Below are 17621 nucleotides of genomic sequence, written 5' to 3'. Positions count from 1 at the left end.
AGTGTAAGAAATGGATGCCAAATCTTTCTTCACATTTCAGACTTCCTTAATTCTTTTATCATATATGATTGTTGTATTTGTGTGTTGCATTTAAATTTGATTTACTGTATCCATGGCTTTTTTTAAAGTTCTATATTTGTACACGGCTTTGGTTGCATTACAGTGCAGCAGGAAATAAAAGTCTCAGCAGGCGACAGAAACCTACAAATTATCATGCAATTCACCAGTGATTCATTGGGGCCACACTGAATTTGTAAGCAATTAGGACTAGAAACCAAAAGGAGAAAGCTTCTAATTAAAGTCATGTGGGCCTTATTTCTTCGTATGGCCACAAGGAAAAGCACTGCTGAATTACACTATACTCAGAGCTTGGAAACTTTAAAAAGAAACTAGTTCAAAATCAACATGTCCAAAAGAGAACGTTCATGAACATCCCTTTACAAAACAAACCAGTTCAATTCACAGGTCAATTCAAGTTGATCCAAATAATCCTTGCTCATTTTTTTCCTGCATTCAGAATGTTATAAGTCGCTGCACTGAACTATAAAATACAGTGGTACCTCTGGTTAAGAACTTAATTTGTTCTAGAGGTCCATTCTTAACCTGAAACTGTTCTTAACCTGAGGTACCACTTTAGCTAATGGGGCCTCCCGCTGCTGCCGCACCACCGCCACACGATTTCTGTGCTCATCCTGAAGTAAAGTTCTTAACCTGAGGAACTACTTCCAGGTTAGCAGAGTCTGTAACCTGAAGCATTTGTACCACTGTATGCTTAAAAAGACTAAGGGAACATCAAAATATACATACAGTGGAATGTAGATGGTTTAATCTCCTTTTCCCGATGATTATGTTCTTTAAGTTTAAAGGCCCAAAGAGTCTAACGAGAGAGAGGGGGAAACCACATGTAAGAGAATAAACTAGAAATCATTCATAGTTCTAGCCAAAACTGAAATTCAGTTCACCTAGCATGTGGGCAGTACTTTCAGGTATAGTTCAGAGATTTCTGAACTAATGTTTGACAAGTAAAGGAGCAAGCTCAAGGTTTAATATGAACCGCATCATTCTGGAAATTAGGCACAGATGAGCCAGTCTAGGGCTTTCTCCTTCCCATAATGCACTGGTGCCTGGGCTAACAAGAAACCAATCTCTCCCCTAGGTCTGCCCCAAACGCTTCAGCAGTACCAGCAACCTCAAAACCCATCTCCGCCTGCACTCTGGGATAAAGGCTTACGCATGCTGCCTATGCCACAGCCGTTTCACCCAGCACATCCACCTCAAACTCCACCAGCGCCTCCATGATCACCAGCGCCTACACCACTGCCCCCGCTGCCGCAAGACCTACATCCACTGGGTTAGCCTGGAGGTGCACCGGCGGGGGTATTGCCCGCTTAACCCGTGTGCCAACTGCTCGCCTGCCCAGCTCTGCCATTTCAACGACATGATTGACCGCTTTGACTTCAGCCCGCATGCCGACCAGCTGGAGGAGGGAGAGCCTGATCCTGTCAGGGCTGCTGTGCTAGTGGAGGCCATCATCCTGAGGGAAATGGTGGCAGCTGGTCAGCACAACGCCCTCTGCTCACCAAGCCCCCACAGGCAGTTTGCGTTCTTCCCAGCGATGAGCTACACCCTTTGTTTTAAGAGAGAGTCTTTGCCAACACAACCAGCCTAAATGTTGGGCTCACGGCTGCCCCGCCAGTCTGTAAGAGGCAGGATGGAAGCCTGCTGACTGTGCACGTGCCATATACAGTAGTACCTCGGGTTACGAACTTAATTCGTTCCGGAGGTCTGTTCTTATCCTGAAACTGTTCTTAACCTGAGCTTTTGCTAATGGGGCCTCCTGCTGCACATGCACATCCCAGGGCAAAGTTTGCAACCAGGAGATCTACTTCTGGGTTAGCGGAGCTCATAACCCGAAGCATTCGCAAGGAGGACAGTTCGTAACCAGAGGTATTACTGTACGTATTTAAGACACATTTAAAGCACATGACTTGACTTCCCCCAAAGAATTCTGGGAATTGTAGTTTGTTTTTTTAAAAAAGGGCACTGGGAATGGCAACTCTGTAAATGGCAACTACTGTTTCCAGGGTTCTTTGATGAAAATGTGCTTTAAATGTATGGTGTCTACGTAGCCACTAACTCTGGAAATAACTCCCAAGAGGCGTGCCTTGAACCAGCCTTGGTGGTTCTTGTTAGTGATGATGCCATTGAAACCCTTTTTTCTTTTCCCAGGCCTTTTACGTGTTTGGGGTTTTTAATGTTGCCGTTTTACCTTATTGTATCGCTCAGCTGTGTCTTGTTTTATTTCAGTTTTTATTATTTCCATGTTTTATTGCTTATAAATTGTGATTATTCTCCTATTGTATGCTACTCTGAGAGTCTTTGCTGAAAAGTGGGCTATAAATAGCCCAAATAAATGAAAGAATTGAGTTGATCCAAGACATTTTGCCCCACCCACGACTGGCATGCACCTCCTCCCTGGTTCCCCATGAGGAAACCATTTGTGCTGGGAAATGGTCCCACCCCCTGAATTAAAGGATATACAAGCCTAGGACTTTAACCCACACTTCTAAAAATGCTTTAATTTCTCTGGTACTGAGGCATGGGTAGCATGGCACAAGGAGCTTATGCCTTGCTTTATAGGAAAAGTTCTGACTTTTTTAACTGCTAATTTTTTTTGTTATTTAGGCAAATCTACACAGATACGTAAGGTCAGTGTGTATTTTAACATGCAGTTTTATTTTATAATGCATGTTTTTAACTGTTGGTTTTATTGATATTTTGATTTTTGTTCGTTTCTTTAGGTTAGCTTCATTTTAACTCTGGACTTTTATTGATAATTTTAATGTATATTTCATGTAAACTGCCTGTAAGTTTATACAATAAAGTAGCTTCTAACGTCTGCTAAATAAATACACATATAGATGACTAATCATCCACACCTGCCCCCTGGTGTTGAGAAGTAGCCAAGAGTCAAAATAAATGCAAAATAAATTAAATCCATGATTGCACCTCTCAACTGCTTTTAAAGCAACTACGGTGAGGCAGGGAGGCAAACTGGATCAGCAGCATTTGTGGAGGGGTGTGTGAAATTCAGCCCTCATTCTACTTGCTCTGTTTTTCATTAAACTGTTTCCCCTCCTCTCTCAGCCCTGCTTTGCTCAACATCCAGCCAGATTAAGTTTTCTGGAAAATGCAGCTCATTGTTCTGTGACACTTTGGCTAGTCCTAAAATGTTGCCTGACCATGAATGAATTTTAGATTCTTTCCCCCTGCCCGCCCCATAGACCAACACAGCTTCCTTTGCTTTTGTGTGTCCTCTTCAGAAAGGACTCTTACTACTACCCCCACACACTTCCCCCTCTGAAAATATCTGTCACCAAACAAGCTCTAATTTCCAAAAAAAATCCTGTATGTTCACATCCATGTCATGCATTTAAAAAACTCACATATCACTTTAACAGTCATGGCATCCCCCCTGCAAAGAATCCTGAGAATTGTAGTTTAAGGGTGCTGGAAGGAGACTTCTCACAGAGCTACAATTCCCAGCCCAGCCCAATAAACAAATTACAGTTCCATTGTTGTATTATTATTATTATTATTATTATTATTATTATTATTATATTTGTTAGTCACTTTATCTTGCCCAGGGCAACCCAAAGAAACTTACAACCAAATAAATAAACAATTTGAGGGAAGCCATGGCTGTTCGAGTGGTATAAAGGTAAAGGTAAAGGAACCCCGACCATTAGGTCCAGTCATGACCGACTCTGGGGTTGCGGCTGAGTGGTTGGGCTGAGTGGTTGGGTGTTGGGTTGGGTTGGGTTGAGTTGTTGGTTGGGTTGGGTTGTGGGTTGGGTTGAGTTGTTGGGTTGGGTTGGGTTGTGGGGTGGGGTGGGCTCATCTCGTTTTATTGGCTGAGGGAACCGGTGTACAGCTTCCGGGTCATGTGGCCAGCATGACTAAGCCGCTTCTGGCAAACCAGAGCAGCACACGGAAACGCCGTTTACCTTCCCACCGGAGCAATACCTATTTATCTACTTGCACTTTGATGTGCTTTTGAACTGCTAGCTTAGCAGGAGCAGGGACCGAGCAACGGGAGCTCACCCTGTCACGGGGATTCGAACCGCCAACCTTCTGATCAGCAAGTCCTAGGCTCTGTGGTTTAACCCACAGCGCCACCTGCGTCCCACTCAAGTGGTATAAGAGAGCTTTAAATGTATGGTGTGGCTGTGACCTTGTTTTCCTCACACAGATGGAGTTTTGTATTTCTTCACCAGAGCTTTGCTGGTCAACGTCCTGTTCAGCAAGAAATCTTTGTTCTGATGAGATGCATCAATTTGATACCCTATTATTATTGTTGTTGTTGTTGTTGTTCCATAGTATTTAGTGTGCAGTGCTTCACAGAATGCAAGAGGCTAGTTGCCTGTCTAAAGATCTTACAAATCTTTAAAATTCAACATTGGAGGCGGGGGAAATAATATGCAATTTTTTTCTGCTCCACTTGATTAGGGTTAGTTACATAGGGTGTGGAGAATAGGCGTTGTGCCAAAGGCTTGATGGGAAACGTGGGTTCAAAGTAGGGCTTTAAATGAAGTAAGAGAGAGGTGTCATCACACAGGTGTTCTGGAAGGCTGCTCCAAACATATGTGGCAAAGAAGGAGTCGGATGCCTTTGAAAAGTGAAAGGTGGGAGCAAAGTGTCTGAGGATTAGGGATGGAGGAATCGATCCATTTCAGTTTCTTGGCTTATTTGGCTTATTCTCATTTTTCTAGTCTTAAGTCCGGACTGAGGAAGAGAGATGCATAGGTGGAAGGATGAGAGAGAGAGAAGAGACATGAAGGCGAATGGTTTCAGTTTTAGCACTAAAATTGCTTTACAGTTGTACCTCGGGTTACCTACGCTTCAGGTTACAGACTCCGCTAACCCAGAAATATTACCTCGGGTTAAGAACTTTGCTTCAGGATGAGAACAGAAATCGTGCTCTGGCGGTGTGGCAGCAGCAGGAGGCCCCATTAGCGAAAGTGGTGCTTCAGGTTAAGAACAGTTTCAGGTTAAGAATGAATCTCCGGAATGAATTACAGTAAGTACTTAAACTGAGGTACCACTGTATTGAAATCTGAATGATCTGTTTATAATACTAAGAACCCATCTACAAGCTTCCAAAGAATGAACTCCAAAGATAGAAAAGCAAGAGGATGGGCGGATGCGGAGGGTCTGGAATTGTCAGGATTTGGAGGGAAGGAGGCCAGAATCACCAATAAGACCATCAGAGTGAGGAAAGTGGGCAAATGAGAGACCCCCAAAAGCAGAGGGCAGCAATGGTGGCTGTCTCAAAAGTAGGGAGGAGAGTAATTTGATTAAGTTTGCATTTCAAGGTGAAGCTAACTAATTCACACTTTCTGAAACAATATGGGGATCAAAACACAGCCATCTTTGAAATGTGCACTTCTGTGAATTTAGCAACGCGGTTCTCCAGCTAACTAATACAAAAATGCACATGATAAGGTAAAATGTGCATAAAAATACATATATTAGTGAAAATAACGCACACATATGCATTAGGGGAAACTTATTTGTAAAAATGTGTCTGGTAGGCAAAAGTGCATACAAAAATATGTATATCAGGATTTTCATGAGGACTTAGATTTTTTTAAAGACTGATGTAAAAATGTGGAGACCTGTCCTGAACTTAGTATTGGGAAATAAGAAACAGAGAGGAAACTGAAACTGACACATTCACCCATCCTTACTTAGAACATGGAGGTATGACTGCTTTCTGGGTAAGGGAGCGGGTAGGGCCAGCCCACCTGAAGTCATGTGAGGTGACTGCCTCAGACTGCAAGATCCACAGGGGCAGCAGATTCCCAGTTTGGCTCAAGGAACCAGCCAGGTTGGAAGAAAAGTACCTGTAATGGATTTAGGGGTTGCTCGTGCGTAAGTTGCCGCCACTGCTGGCGAGGTTACCTGGTTAAACCCTTTCTGACTGAACAGCCTCCAGCATCGTGACTGTCTCAGTCGCTGGCAGAATCCGTCAGTGGGCGTTTCTTAAACTTCTTCCAGCACAAAAGTTCTTTGACGCCAAGTCTCCTCCTACTCTCCCTGCGCGGAAGTCTTCTGCGCAGGGAGGGTGTGGGCAGCGGAGTACCCGTACTCTCTCCGCTGGTCTCTGGCGAGGAGTCTTGGAGCCTCCTCTCCGATTCCCCCATCTGCCCCCCTTCTCTACTGGTGTTACGCTGATTTCCTTCCCCAGCGGACGGGCTGCCTCTCTCCCTACTGGGACCCTCTCCGCCATCCCTCTGGAGCCTTCCCTCTGCCTCTAGCTCCGATGGCAGTTCCCTGACAGTACCTATAAGATGTCTTCAGCTCCTCCCACATATATGCACATTTTGATGATAAAATTAGCCACACCTACCACTTAATATGTAGATAAAGCAGTCACAAGAATAAACATGGCTTCCACCATGACATATAGTGGAGGAACTGCCATATCAGCTTGCTGCTGCTCTCACCATCTAGGCTGGGCCCTCTTTCCTGTCACCTGCCCAGGAGGTGATGGCATCACCCGGGCTCCCATGAGCTGATCTGCTGCAATGGGAGTGACAAGAAGCCTAGTTATCAGCTAGGCCCTAGAAAGCCAAGGCCTCACCCGGTAAGATCTGTCAGGAGCTCGTCACACACTCGAGTAGGACCCTGGCAGAGACACATGCCCGACTGGCATATTCTCTCTCTCCTGGTCAATCATTCAGAAGCTTCAAAAGCTTTCTTCAGCCCGAACATCACAGCAACCGATGCCAACTGACACCGGCACACTTAAGGATCCGCAGAGTTTGTGCATCATGCGTAACAGACCTCAGCAACTCAGCATTTTGACTAATCTACTTTATTTACATATAAACACACACAGAGCACTGCAACATGGCTCCCTCTCTTTCTAGCATCAGACAGCAAAGAGAAAAAGAACAAAGGACAATAGTCCCACTTCACGGAACACAGTAACACAAACATCCTGTCTCCATCACTTCCCACTCTGTGGAGTCAAAACATATACCGTCATGTGATAGACAAAAATCCAATGACTGCAATCAAGGAGCAGAATTCTAACAAGATCAACAGCTTTGGGTTGCATTACAGTCAAGCAAATGGGCAGCACCAACAGTCGTGAGGAAGAAAAGCAGGCTAGGGTTATTGAGAACACCTTGCTCAAGGACGCCCCAGAGCCTGGAGCCAACACTGGCAGACAGCCATCTGGCACCCTTGGGTATATGATGTGGGAGTGCTCACCAACAGCAGCCTTCTGGTGTAGTTTTGACCTGTATATAATTTGGTGCTTGAGGTTTCCTTCACTCTGCTGGTGGGGTATGTGCCAGTTTTATAGGACATAACCCTCGAGTAAATACTTCCCCAAGCAGTCCCAGCTGCCAAGCAACTCATCTTGCAAAACTGCGAGGACAAACCCGCCCCTTCCATCACCCAATGGGCTGACGACACCTCTAAGAGCTCCAGCTACAAAACAGATTGCATCTATTAAAACAGCTCCAGAAGGACAGAAACCACACTGTCTGTGTGGCAGTGATGTTGCTTTAATTACGTTTGTCACCAAACTCTCATGCTCAGGGCCAGCTCAAGTCTGTATCTGTATTGGATTTGAAATGGTTCTTATATACCAAATTGTTTTAATTGTGCTTTTATATCTGAAATTGCTGTAATTGTATTTTTTATATATTACCGTAAATGGTTTTAATTATTTGTATACAAGAAAGTGTTTCATATGGGTTGCTATTGCTGATTTTTTTTTTAAATGTTAAATGTCTCTGAGATGTTTCATATGAAGCAATTCAAAAGCATAGCAATAATAATATAGGATTTTGCTACCTTTGGCAGAGCAGTAAATGGTGTGCAGGAGCCCCACCCCACAAGTAAAGGGGAATCACATCTTATGTGAGGGTTACATTCCAAGGGCTATGCAAACACTTTACTGAGGAAACAGCAAAAGTACTGTAAAATATTAAGATAAAGGAATAGAAAGATTTTATATTTCTTAGTTCAGTGAGCCATTCAGCTTAAACATACGGGGGAAATTGCATCAGAACTACACATCCAATTAAAGCATGTGTTACCTCGGCAGAGACCATGTCTCTTTGGTCTCTAAGCAACCCACCCATCCCCTGGCCTTGGCTAGTGGATTTTAACATTAACATATTTAACCCTTATGCTCAACACTGAATTATCCCTGTTGTTGCACTTGGAACGTTTATAGTGGGGCAGCACCTGTTAGGCTTGCCTAAAATGGTGTCAGGGAGGAGTTATGGCAAGCCAGATGTATGGCAATGCACTTTGTGTGTGTCAGGAACATTACTTTCTGAAATATGGCAACCCCAGCACCTGTTCTCTGGAACTCACTGCCTGTTAATGTTGTTCAGGCACCTTCATTGTACAGTGGAACCTCAGTTGTTGAACGCCTCTGTAATCGTACATTTCGGCTTTCAAATGCCGAAAACCTGGAAGTAACTGCTCCGGTTTCCGAACGATTTTCAGAAGCCGAAAATGCTACACAGCTTCCGTTTTGAGTTTCCCTATTGTATTGAGCCTTCCGCTTTCAGTTTTCGGTTTTCAAACATTTCGGAAGTCAAACGGTCTTCCGGAATGGATTACGTTCAAAAACCGAGGTTCCACTGTACTGTTTTCGATGCCTGCTCAAAACATGGTGTGGTACATAGGTTGAAAAAGCGAATTACTGACCCAATGCTACCCAGCAAGCTTCGTGAGTTGAACCTGGGCCTCCCCAGTCCTAATCTAAAATGCTAACTGGCTCTCACATTCTATTCCATTTAAATCACTGGTTTCACTGCTCATATTGGTGACGCACACGATCACCCACATTTGAAATAATCAGACTGAGGTTTAATAGGATCTAGGAGTGGCCGACTCACTACGGAAAATAATTGTTCTTCTCTAGGTGCTTATGAGATGCTTTCCCAATTCATTGCTGGATGACAGCAGGTCACACACCCATTCGGATTGGATCTTTTACTCTTCTGAGTGGCTTATACTTTTACTGGTGCTCTGCATCATAATGGGACACACCTATGGGCTGTGTAAAAATATTCCCTCCCCCACATCATCTCTCTGTATATTCCTATCCATTGAGGTTACCACTTTGTGCACCTGATATAGAAGGTTCTATGTAACGATGGGCAAATCTGTCTATTTCAGTTTCTTTTGATTTCTAAATTCAATTCTCCACGTTAATCTGCAGGGTTGTTTGTTTTTTTAAAAAGTCCTCGTGAACATTCACCTACGTTTTAGTGTGAATTTGTCCTAATATAATATTTTTGCGTACAATTTTGCTTATACACAGTTACTTTAAATGCACCGCTGTAACTTCAGTTCCTTGAACTTCCTGTCTGTGACACAATTAATAATGATGATGAAAATGAAAAGCCAACCTCAACATCATGTTTAACTTCACATATATATTTTTTCTTTAAAGTTTAACTGGCATTGAACAATTGGAATATGTACTGTTTTGGTCTCTGTCCCCCCCCCCCCCATTTTATCAACCAATGGAAACTGCTATGATAAATCAATTAAAATTGCTTTAATTGGAATGCAAGCCCTGAACATTATGAAGAATTAATATCTGAATTTACTTGCTTTCCATTTCCCTTCTAATCCCTCATTCCATCCCTACCATGTCTTAGATGAAATGCCATTATTTCATGTAGCAGATAAATAAAATAAGTGTGATAGAGGCAAGAATTTATTCAGTTTTAAGGTTGTATCCAACTAAGTTCAACTCAGTGTAAATCCACTAAAATGACTGAATCTAATTTAGTCAGGCCCATTAACTTCAATGGGTCTGCTCTGTGGACTAGCATCATATACAACACTTTGTTTTGGAGAGGTCAAGGCTTGAATGGGAAACATCTTAAGTTCTACTCAAGGTTGTTAGGGGGAGTGAGTGTTTCAGAATGATTTGGTTTTAGACTGGAAGGAAAGGGGAGTGGTGGTTTGAAGAAGTCACTCACTGTATCTTAGCTTTATCTGTTGCTTTGATCATAACAAGGATACGACAGTTACTGCTCTGGAATTTGGTCTTATGATCCAGCCTGTAAATCGATTTCACTGGAAGAGGATGCAAGATAACAAGAATTGTAAAGCATAATTGCAGGTTATTTGAAAATGCTAATGAATGAAGTACACATTAATCAAACAATAGGTGATAATTAAAATAATAATAGAGTTCTTACATTTCCCCCCTTGGCAAGGCTCCTGTGCATTAGCAACTACATGGCAGACAGATTTTAGCGGATAAAGTTTTCCCCATAGGACAGCCTCTCCATGCTGAAAAAAAAAGCTATCCCTGTTGAAATTCTACTTGCCTACTGGCTGTTTAAAGCACAGGAGCCCTACCAGAAGAAGAGTGGGCAGTGGATAGCCCTTCTTGCCAGCAGCCTTAAATCTGAACTTTGATACTTTTCTAGAGGTAATGAACCTCCTGAAGCTGTTGGACTACAACTCCTATCATCTGATCATTGGCTATCTAGGCTGGGGCTGATGGGAGTTGGAGTTCAAAAATGTCTGAAGGGTCAAAGGCTCTCTAGCCCTATTCCAGAGCCCTGTGGTATTCAGAAGGAGCCGCTGGAAGCTCTTTTTCGAAGACAGAGACTATATAATAATAATAATAATAATAATAATAATAATAATAATAATTTATTATTTATACCCCGCCCATCTGGCTGGGTTTCCCCAGCCACCCTGGGCGGCTTCCAAAAGAATATTAAAATACTGCGATACATCAAACATTAAAAGCTTCCCTAAACAGGGCTGCCTTCAGATGTCTTCTAGACTGACAGAAACGTGAAGTTTCATTGAAGGTAAAGCAAACATTTTACATCCTTTCTTTCATGCTTGCCAAATTCAGGCTATCACTTATCAGTGTTCTTAACGCAGACTGACAGCAGGGTTACTTCAGGAAATACCGATCGTTATAAAATGCCAAATTTTCTAGGGCCCTGTACAAACGTTAAGAAAACCACAGTCACTGCACATATGCTTGCTATCAGATATAGGGGGTTGCCAACATGGCAAGTGTGGGTTTCAAGATACTGAGGTCAGAGGTGGTTTTAGGGTAGCACAACCGGTGTGGCTGCACTGGGCACCGTGCTGCCAAGCAGCACAACAATGCTGTAAAACAGAGCGCAAGAGGCAGGGGACACCAAATTTTAGCATCACGCAGGGCGACACTGAAATTTAAGAGCCCAAAGTCCACCACTGCTGAGGTCTTCCCTATTGCCCATGAAGCCTCTGAACCGCCCCATCTAATCACTCTTCAAGGATAGTCACCCTTTTATTCCTCAAAAAGAACAGAGTTGAAGAAAAGAGTTGGAAGAGTCACTTCTTTTTCTTTCAGCTCCATGTGCTCAGATTAATTATACTAGATCTGCCTTTTATTCAGATCCTTTGAAAAGTGAAGTGTGTGGTGTGCATGCTCTTTTCGTGCCTCATATGGTGGTGGGGGGAAAGAAATGACCAGAGGCGTTGGTGCCCACAAGACTCATTGAAAAATCCCGGTGTGCCGATGGGTGTAAAAAGACTCCTGAATGAATCTGATAAAAAAGGGAGAAAATATTGGGCATGAACAGGAAAACAAGCAAATTGAAGAACTAATTATTCATAGTAAATAATCTTTTTTAAAAATAAATAAATGATGCCTGAAATATACTCAGAGTCGCAAAGTGATTTCATGCTCTTTCTTCAGCTCATAGTGGTGAGGAGGAATGAATAAATGTCCCCTCACAGTATCTGCTTTATATACATTATTTACACAATGGGCTGCACATGATTGGCTAATTCTGGAATTCTACTGTAAGCCAATCAGGTTGTGGATTCACTTCTATCTGGAGCAGGATTGGGTGGTTCCTGCCAACCAATCATACTGCTGCATTGTTCTAGGACCAATCAGACTGCTGCATTCTGAATCCTATTGTTCTAGGACCAATCAGACTGCTGCCTTTTGGATCCTATTGTTCTAGGACCAATCAGACTGCTACAGTTTGGATCCTATTCAACTCAGTACATAACACCCCTCCCCTCTAAGTTCCAGTCCTGCCCGGGAGGTCGCATTCATAGTCCTCAAGGTATGCCGGCGGCCTACGTGTGCGTTGTGGCCTGGGGTGTTCCCTGGTCCGGGCTCCGGGTTCTGGCTCGTGTTCCAAGGATGCTGGCTGTGATGCGGCTGTTTGGTCTGGTGCAACCGGCTCGCTCAGTCGTGGTTCTGGTTCCGGTGTCCTTTCGGCCTCACGGGTCCTCTCTGTATTTACTGATTCTGCCTCTCCTGCTGGCCCCTCCTGCTCTATGGGCCTCACTGCCCCGCTGTTCCCTTGGGACTCCTCTGACCTGTCCTCCTCCTGGTTTTCTCCCGGGAATCGTCGCCGTATCTGGTCGCAGTGGCGGCGCCAGCATTGCCCCCCATCCGTTAGCACCTCGTACGACACGGGGCCAGTGACCCTGGTGATTGTGGCGGGTACCCATGCTGGGCCTGCCCCAAAATTCTTTGCGTACACTGGGTCCTGGGCCTCGAAGGTCCGGGGGTTCCTGCCTTCCCCCACCACTACCTCATCCTGAGCTCTATCGGGGTGAAGGCGGTCCAATCTGATTGCAAGGCGCCGACCCATTAGTAGTTCAGCGGGGCTCCGGCCAGTCGTTGAGCTGGGGGTGCTGTGCTGTGCTAGAAGGAATGTGGCAAGGCGGTACTCCCAGTCCCCTTGCGTCATGCGGCGAAGGGTGTCCTTGGTGGTCCGCACCATGCGTTCTGCTTGGCCATTGGTGGCAGGGTGGAACGGCGCCGAACGGATGTGGCGGATGGCGTTCTGCGCTGTGAAGGTTTGGAATTCTCCTGACGTAAATGCAGTCCCGTTGTCTGAGACGAGAGTGTCAGGGAGCCCGTGGGTTGCAAACAGCCTGCGTAGTACCCGGATGGCTGCGGACGTGGAAGTGGACGGTACCAGTGCGACTTCCAGCCATTTGGTGTAGGAGTCCACCACTATGAAGAATGTTTTCCCCTGAAAGGGGCCAGCGAAATCCACATGCAGGCGTGACCATGGTGCTCGGGCGGACTCCCAGGACTGGACTGGGGCCCTTGGGGGATCTGGGCGGGATTCTTGGCAGGCCTGGCAGTGTTTGACCCAGGCCTCTATCTCTCCATCGATCCCCGGCCACCACACATAACTCCTGGCAAGGGCCTTCATTCTTACTACCCCTGGATGTGTCTCGTGTAGGGCTGTGAGGACCCTTTTGCAGAGGGGCTGGGGAACAACGACTCTGCTTCCCCATAACAGGCACCCCTTGTGGGCCGACAGTTCATGTTTGCGGGTTGTGTAGCCGGCGAATTCTGGCCCGGGGCTGCTGCTGGGCCATCCCCTCCACACCCAGTCCAGGACCCGGGAGATGACCCTATCTTTCTTGGAATGGTGTGCAACTTCTTGTGCCTGAATGGGGCGGTCGGGAAGCAGCTCCAGGCTCATAACCTCTTGTGCAGGTGCTGGGTCAGGGCCTGTTTCCGGTAGTGGTAGCCTGCTGAGGGCGTCCGCATGGCCCATCGCCTTCCCAGGTCGGTGAATCAGTGCATACTGGTAGCTGGCAAGGAAAATTGACCACCTGAGGACGCGAGGAGACAGCACTTGGGGGGTCTGCTTTTCGGGGGCAAACAAGCCAAGCAACGGCTTGTGGTCAGTCACCACGGTGAAGGGCCGCCCGTACAAGAAATCATGGAATTTTTTTACTCCCTTTACGATTGCCAGACCCTCCTTGTCGATTTGCGAGTAGTTCCGCTCGGTTGTGTTGAGTGTCTGGGAAAAGTACGCCACCGGTACCTCTCTTCCATCCGGGAGTTGGTGCCCCAGGACAGCTCCAATGCCATAGGGTGAGGCGTCGCATGCTAGCACCACCGGCAGCCTCTCGTCGAAGTGTGCCAAGACCGAGTTTGAGACAAGCAAGTCCTTGACTGCCTGGAATGCGGCCTCCTGGCGCTGGCCCCACACCCAAGGGGCCCGCTTGTCCAGGAGTCTGTGTAGGGGCTCCGCTACCGCCGCCTTGTGGGGAAGGAAGGAATGGTAAAAGTTCAATAGTCCCAAGAAGGCCTGAAGTTCAGTCTTGCTCTTGGGCGCTGGGGCATCACAAATGGCCCGTACCTTGTCCCCAGTCGGGTGGACCCCTTCTGCGTCCACCATAAATCCCAGAAAGTCCACCTGAGGCACTCCTAGTAGACATTTTTCCCGCTTCACCTTGAGACCCGCCGTCTGGAAACGGTGCAGAACGGTGCGGAGGCGGTCCTCAAACTCCTCTGGTGTGGGGCCGGCAATCAACACATCATCGAAGAAGGGGGTGACGCCAGGAATCCCTTTAAGGAGAGAGTCCATTATATTCTGGAATATGCCTGGTGCCACGCTGACACCGAATTGCAGCCGCTTTACCCTGAACGCTCCTCTGTGCGTCACAATCGTCTGTGCCTCTGCTGTGGCCTCATCTACTGGCAGCTGTTGATATGCTTGGGCCAAGTCCAGCTTGCCAAAAATTTTCGACCCAGCCAGGGTGGCAAGGACATGGCTGACCACTGGCACTGGGTATGCGTGGGCCGTGAGGGCCTTGTTTATGGTACATTTGTAGTCTGCGCAGATGCGGACCGAACCATTAGGCTTGACGGGTGTGACGATTGGGGTTTCCCAGGGAGCATTAGGCACCGGCTCCAGCACTCCTTGCTCTACGAGTCGGTCCAATTCCTCGTCTATACGGGGTTTCAAGGCGAACGGGACCCGGCGGGCCTTGAGCCTGACCGGTCGTACTGCGGGGTCAAGCTGTAGCGCAATGGGGGGGCCCGTATACTGTCCCAATTTCCCATCGAAAACCCCTGGAAATTCCTTGCATATGGCGTCCACGTCCACTTGTAAGCTAGTGTGGTTCACCCCGGTGACAGCTAGCCCCAGTGGTCCAAACCATGCCAATCCCAGTAAGCTAATGTAGGGGCCCTTGACCACAAGCAAGTCCAGTTGCCGCGTCCGCCCTCGGTATTGCACCCTGAAGGTCCCCACCCCCATTGTGGGGACCTTACGTTTCTGGAAGTCCCGGAGGGTGAATGGGGCCGGCCTGAGTTTGGGACCCCCAGTGGGACACAGTTTCCTTAAGGTCCTTGCCGAGATTATGGATAGAGTTGAACCCGTGTCAAGCTCCATGCGGCATGGGGCCCCCTCTATCTGTACCTCTACATAAATTTTCTCTACGTTGGGGTGGGGCAACTGGTATACCTGGAAGTCCGTGAGCTCCGTCGAGTTGCCTTGGTGCGTTGGGCCCCGGGACCTGGGGCTCTTGGATTGGTCATCTGATGCCTGGTGTCGGGTGGGCCGAGCCCGACACACCCGGGCGATGTGTCCCGATTTTCTGCACTGCCTGCACTCTGCGTTGCGGAAACGGCAGGTCCTCCTCTCGTGACTCTCCCCGCAGCTTGCGCAGTTCCCTCCTTCTCGTCGAGGCAGCTGTGGTCTGTGCGCTGCTTGAGTGCGCTGCTGTACTCGGTGCACCTCCTCCCTGTCGGATCCTGAGTCGTCGGTGAGGTCTTCATGGTGGACCCTCGGTTGGGATGGCAGGCTCGGCCGTGCCTCTTGGGTCGACCTCTCGGCAGCTTCTGTTGCCAGGGCCTCCTCCAGAGCGACCTGGAACGTTAGGTCCTTCTTAGCGTAGAGGCGTCGTTGCAGCTTCTCATCCTTCAGGCCACCGACGAGGCGGTCACGAAGCATGTTCTCCAGCTCTGAGAAGTTGCAGAACCGGGCGGCTTGGCGGAGAGAGGTCACAAACCCAGTTATGGTTTCCCCAGGGGCTTGCCGCTTTGCGTAGAAGGCATTTCGACGAGCCACCACTGAGGGCTGCGGCGAAAAGTGCCCCTTCAGCTGTTCCATTATTGTTTTGTATGGAACAGTAGCGACGTCTTCAGGCGCAAGGAGAGCCCGGGCGATTTCAAACGTCTCCTCTCCGCAGACGCTGAAGAATATCGCCCTCTTCTTGGCGTCTTCTTCGTCGGTGACCCCTTTGGCTTCTAGGAGGAAGGTGAAACGGGAGGCGTACGCTTCCCAGTCTCCAGATGCTGGGTTGAATGGCGAGAAGCTGCTGTTGGCTGCCATTCTGAGTTCCTTGTGCCCCGGAGCTGAAGCCTGGATACACGGTGCGAGGCAGCGGTGCGGCAGTTGGCGGTGCTGCGGTGCTGTGTGTGGCAGTCAGCTCAGCGGGATCCCACCTTCATCGCCAGTGAAATATACTCAGAGTCGCAAAGTGATTTCATGCTCTTTCTTCAGCTCATAGTGGTGAGGAGGAATGAATAAATGTCCCCTCACAGTATCTGCTTTATATACATTATTTACACAATGGGCTGCACATGATTGGCTAATTCTGGAATTCTACTGTAAGCCAATCAGGTTGTGGATTCACTTCTATCTGGAGCAGGATTGGGTGGTTCCTGCCAACCAATCATACTGCTGCATTGTTCTAGGACCAATCAGACTGCTGCATTCTGAATCCTATTGTTCTAGGACCAATCAGACTGCTGCCTTTTGGATCCTATTGTTCTAGGACCAATCAGACTGCTACAGTTTGGATCCTATTCAACTCAGTACATAACAATGCCTTAATAATAATCACACACACACAAAACATTTGCTTTGTTATATCTTGGTTTGGTTTTAGGGTTTGTTTGTAGTTTTTATGTGTATCCTGGCATGTTTTAAGATAACTTTTGTTTAGCAGCACTGTTTAATATTATTTCATTACACTGTAACTGATCATGTTTTTATTACTGATTTTGAATTTTGCATATTGACTTGTAATATAGCCTCACCTTCAGTAAGAAGTCAACCTAAAAGACAGAGTAAATAATAACGATAGCGGTGATAATATTGCTGGCTACAACCCTATGCAAGTTTTCACCATTAAACTCCATGAGACTTACTTCGAGCAAACTGTGGGATCGACGGATTGTCTGTTCCCGATACTCTTTTTCTAAAACCACCGACGATCTAGCCAGGCTTCGGGTGGCACTGGCAGTCGCTGCTAGACAGTGCCACGCGATTCGCCTGTACTGTACTTCAAGGCTGGTGAACAAAGATCAGCTTGCCATTTATCCGCCATTTATACCTATCGTTTCACCTCTGCCTGCACTTCCAGTTATTATCGATGCTAAGTGTTAATGCTGTTTTGAGATCAAGCAGAATATTATTATCATCACTATTATTTTTACGATCAGAATTTAAATGTTTTGCACTGCAGTATTTAGAATTGATTTTCGTGTCACACACACACAGAGCTCGCGATAGATATAAGATGCATACACATATGCTAGGCTAAATTTATATTGTATGCCAGCGCCGTTGCTGTTGTCAGAATATCGCGAGCCTCTTCGAGCACCATCCGTTGCAGCTGCAACGCGAGCGTTCCAATTCGAATCTTTCAACGCTCGGCCAGGAGAACGCCAAACGCGCGCACGCGCACTCCCTCTTTCTCTGAGGGGCCGGGCCTTGGAATCCTCCTCCCCTCCTGCGAAGGGGCGCGCGCTCGCCGCGCACTTCCGAGACGGTGAC

The 17621-nt window shown here is 46.9% G+C and overlaps 2 protein-coding genes across 17 annotated transcripts in view; one reads left to right on the top strand and one right to left on the bottom strand.

Annotated features, from left to right (window-relative positions):
- Positions 1 to 2924, top strand: part of ZNF683 (zinc finger protein 683) — a 29188-nt gene extending 26264 nt beyond the window's left edge. For both annotated transcript variants that reach the window (XM_081015905.1, XM_081015906.1), the window contains one exon: positions 1157 to 2924. In XM_081015905.1, the coding sequence (XP_080872031.1) occupies positions 1157 to 1669 (513 nt within the window). In that variant the 3' untranslated portion in view covers positions 1670 to 2924. The remainder of the gene's footprint in view (positions 1 to 1156) is intronic.
- LOC308482644 (uncharacterized protein) overlaps positions 1 to 17621 on the bottom strand; it is a 74373-nt gene that overhangs the window by 51630 nt on the left and 5122 nt on the right. For 4 of the 15 annotated variants that reach the window (XM_081015920.1, XM_081015921.1, XM_081015922.1 and 1 more), the window contains exons 1-3: positions 16994 to 17488; positions 10029 to 10125; positions 808 to 877 (exon numbers count right to left, since the gene is read on the bottom strand). The exons of 2 other annotated variants lie outside the window; for them this stretch is intronic. In XM_081015920.1, coding sequence (XP_080872046.1) covers positions 808 to 877; positions 10029 to 10125; position 16994 — 168 coding nt within the window. In that variant the 5' untranslated portion in view covers positions 16995 to 17488. Of the gene's footprint in view, positions 1 to 807; positions 878 to 6646; positions 6862 to 10028; positions 10126 to 16993; positions 17515 to 17621 lie in introns of those variants that run through there. 9 more of the 15 variants (XR_013989372.1, XR_013989373.1, XR_013989370.1 and 6 more) reach the window with 8 other exon arrangements.

The sequence above is a fragment of the Podarcis pityusensis genome (assembly GCF_964106645.2).
Source record: "Podarcis pityusensis genome assembly, chromosome: 8".
Classification (NCBI taxonomy): domain Eukaryota; kingdom Metazoa; phylum Chordata; class Lepidosauria; order Squamata; family Lacertidae; genus Podarcis; species Podarcis pityusensis.
This window is presented reverse-complemented; position numbering and strand designations above follow the sequence as displayed.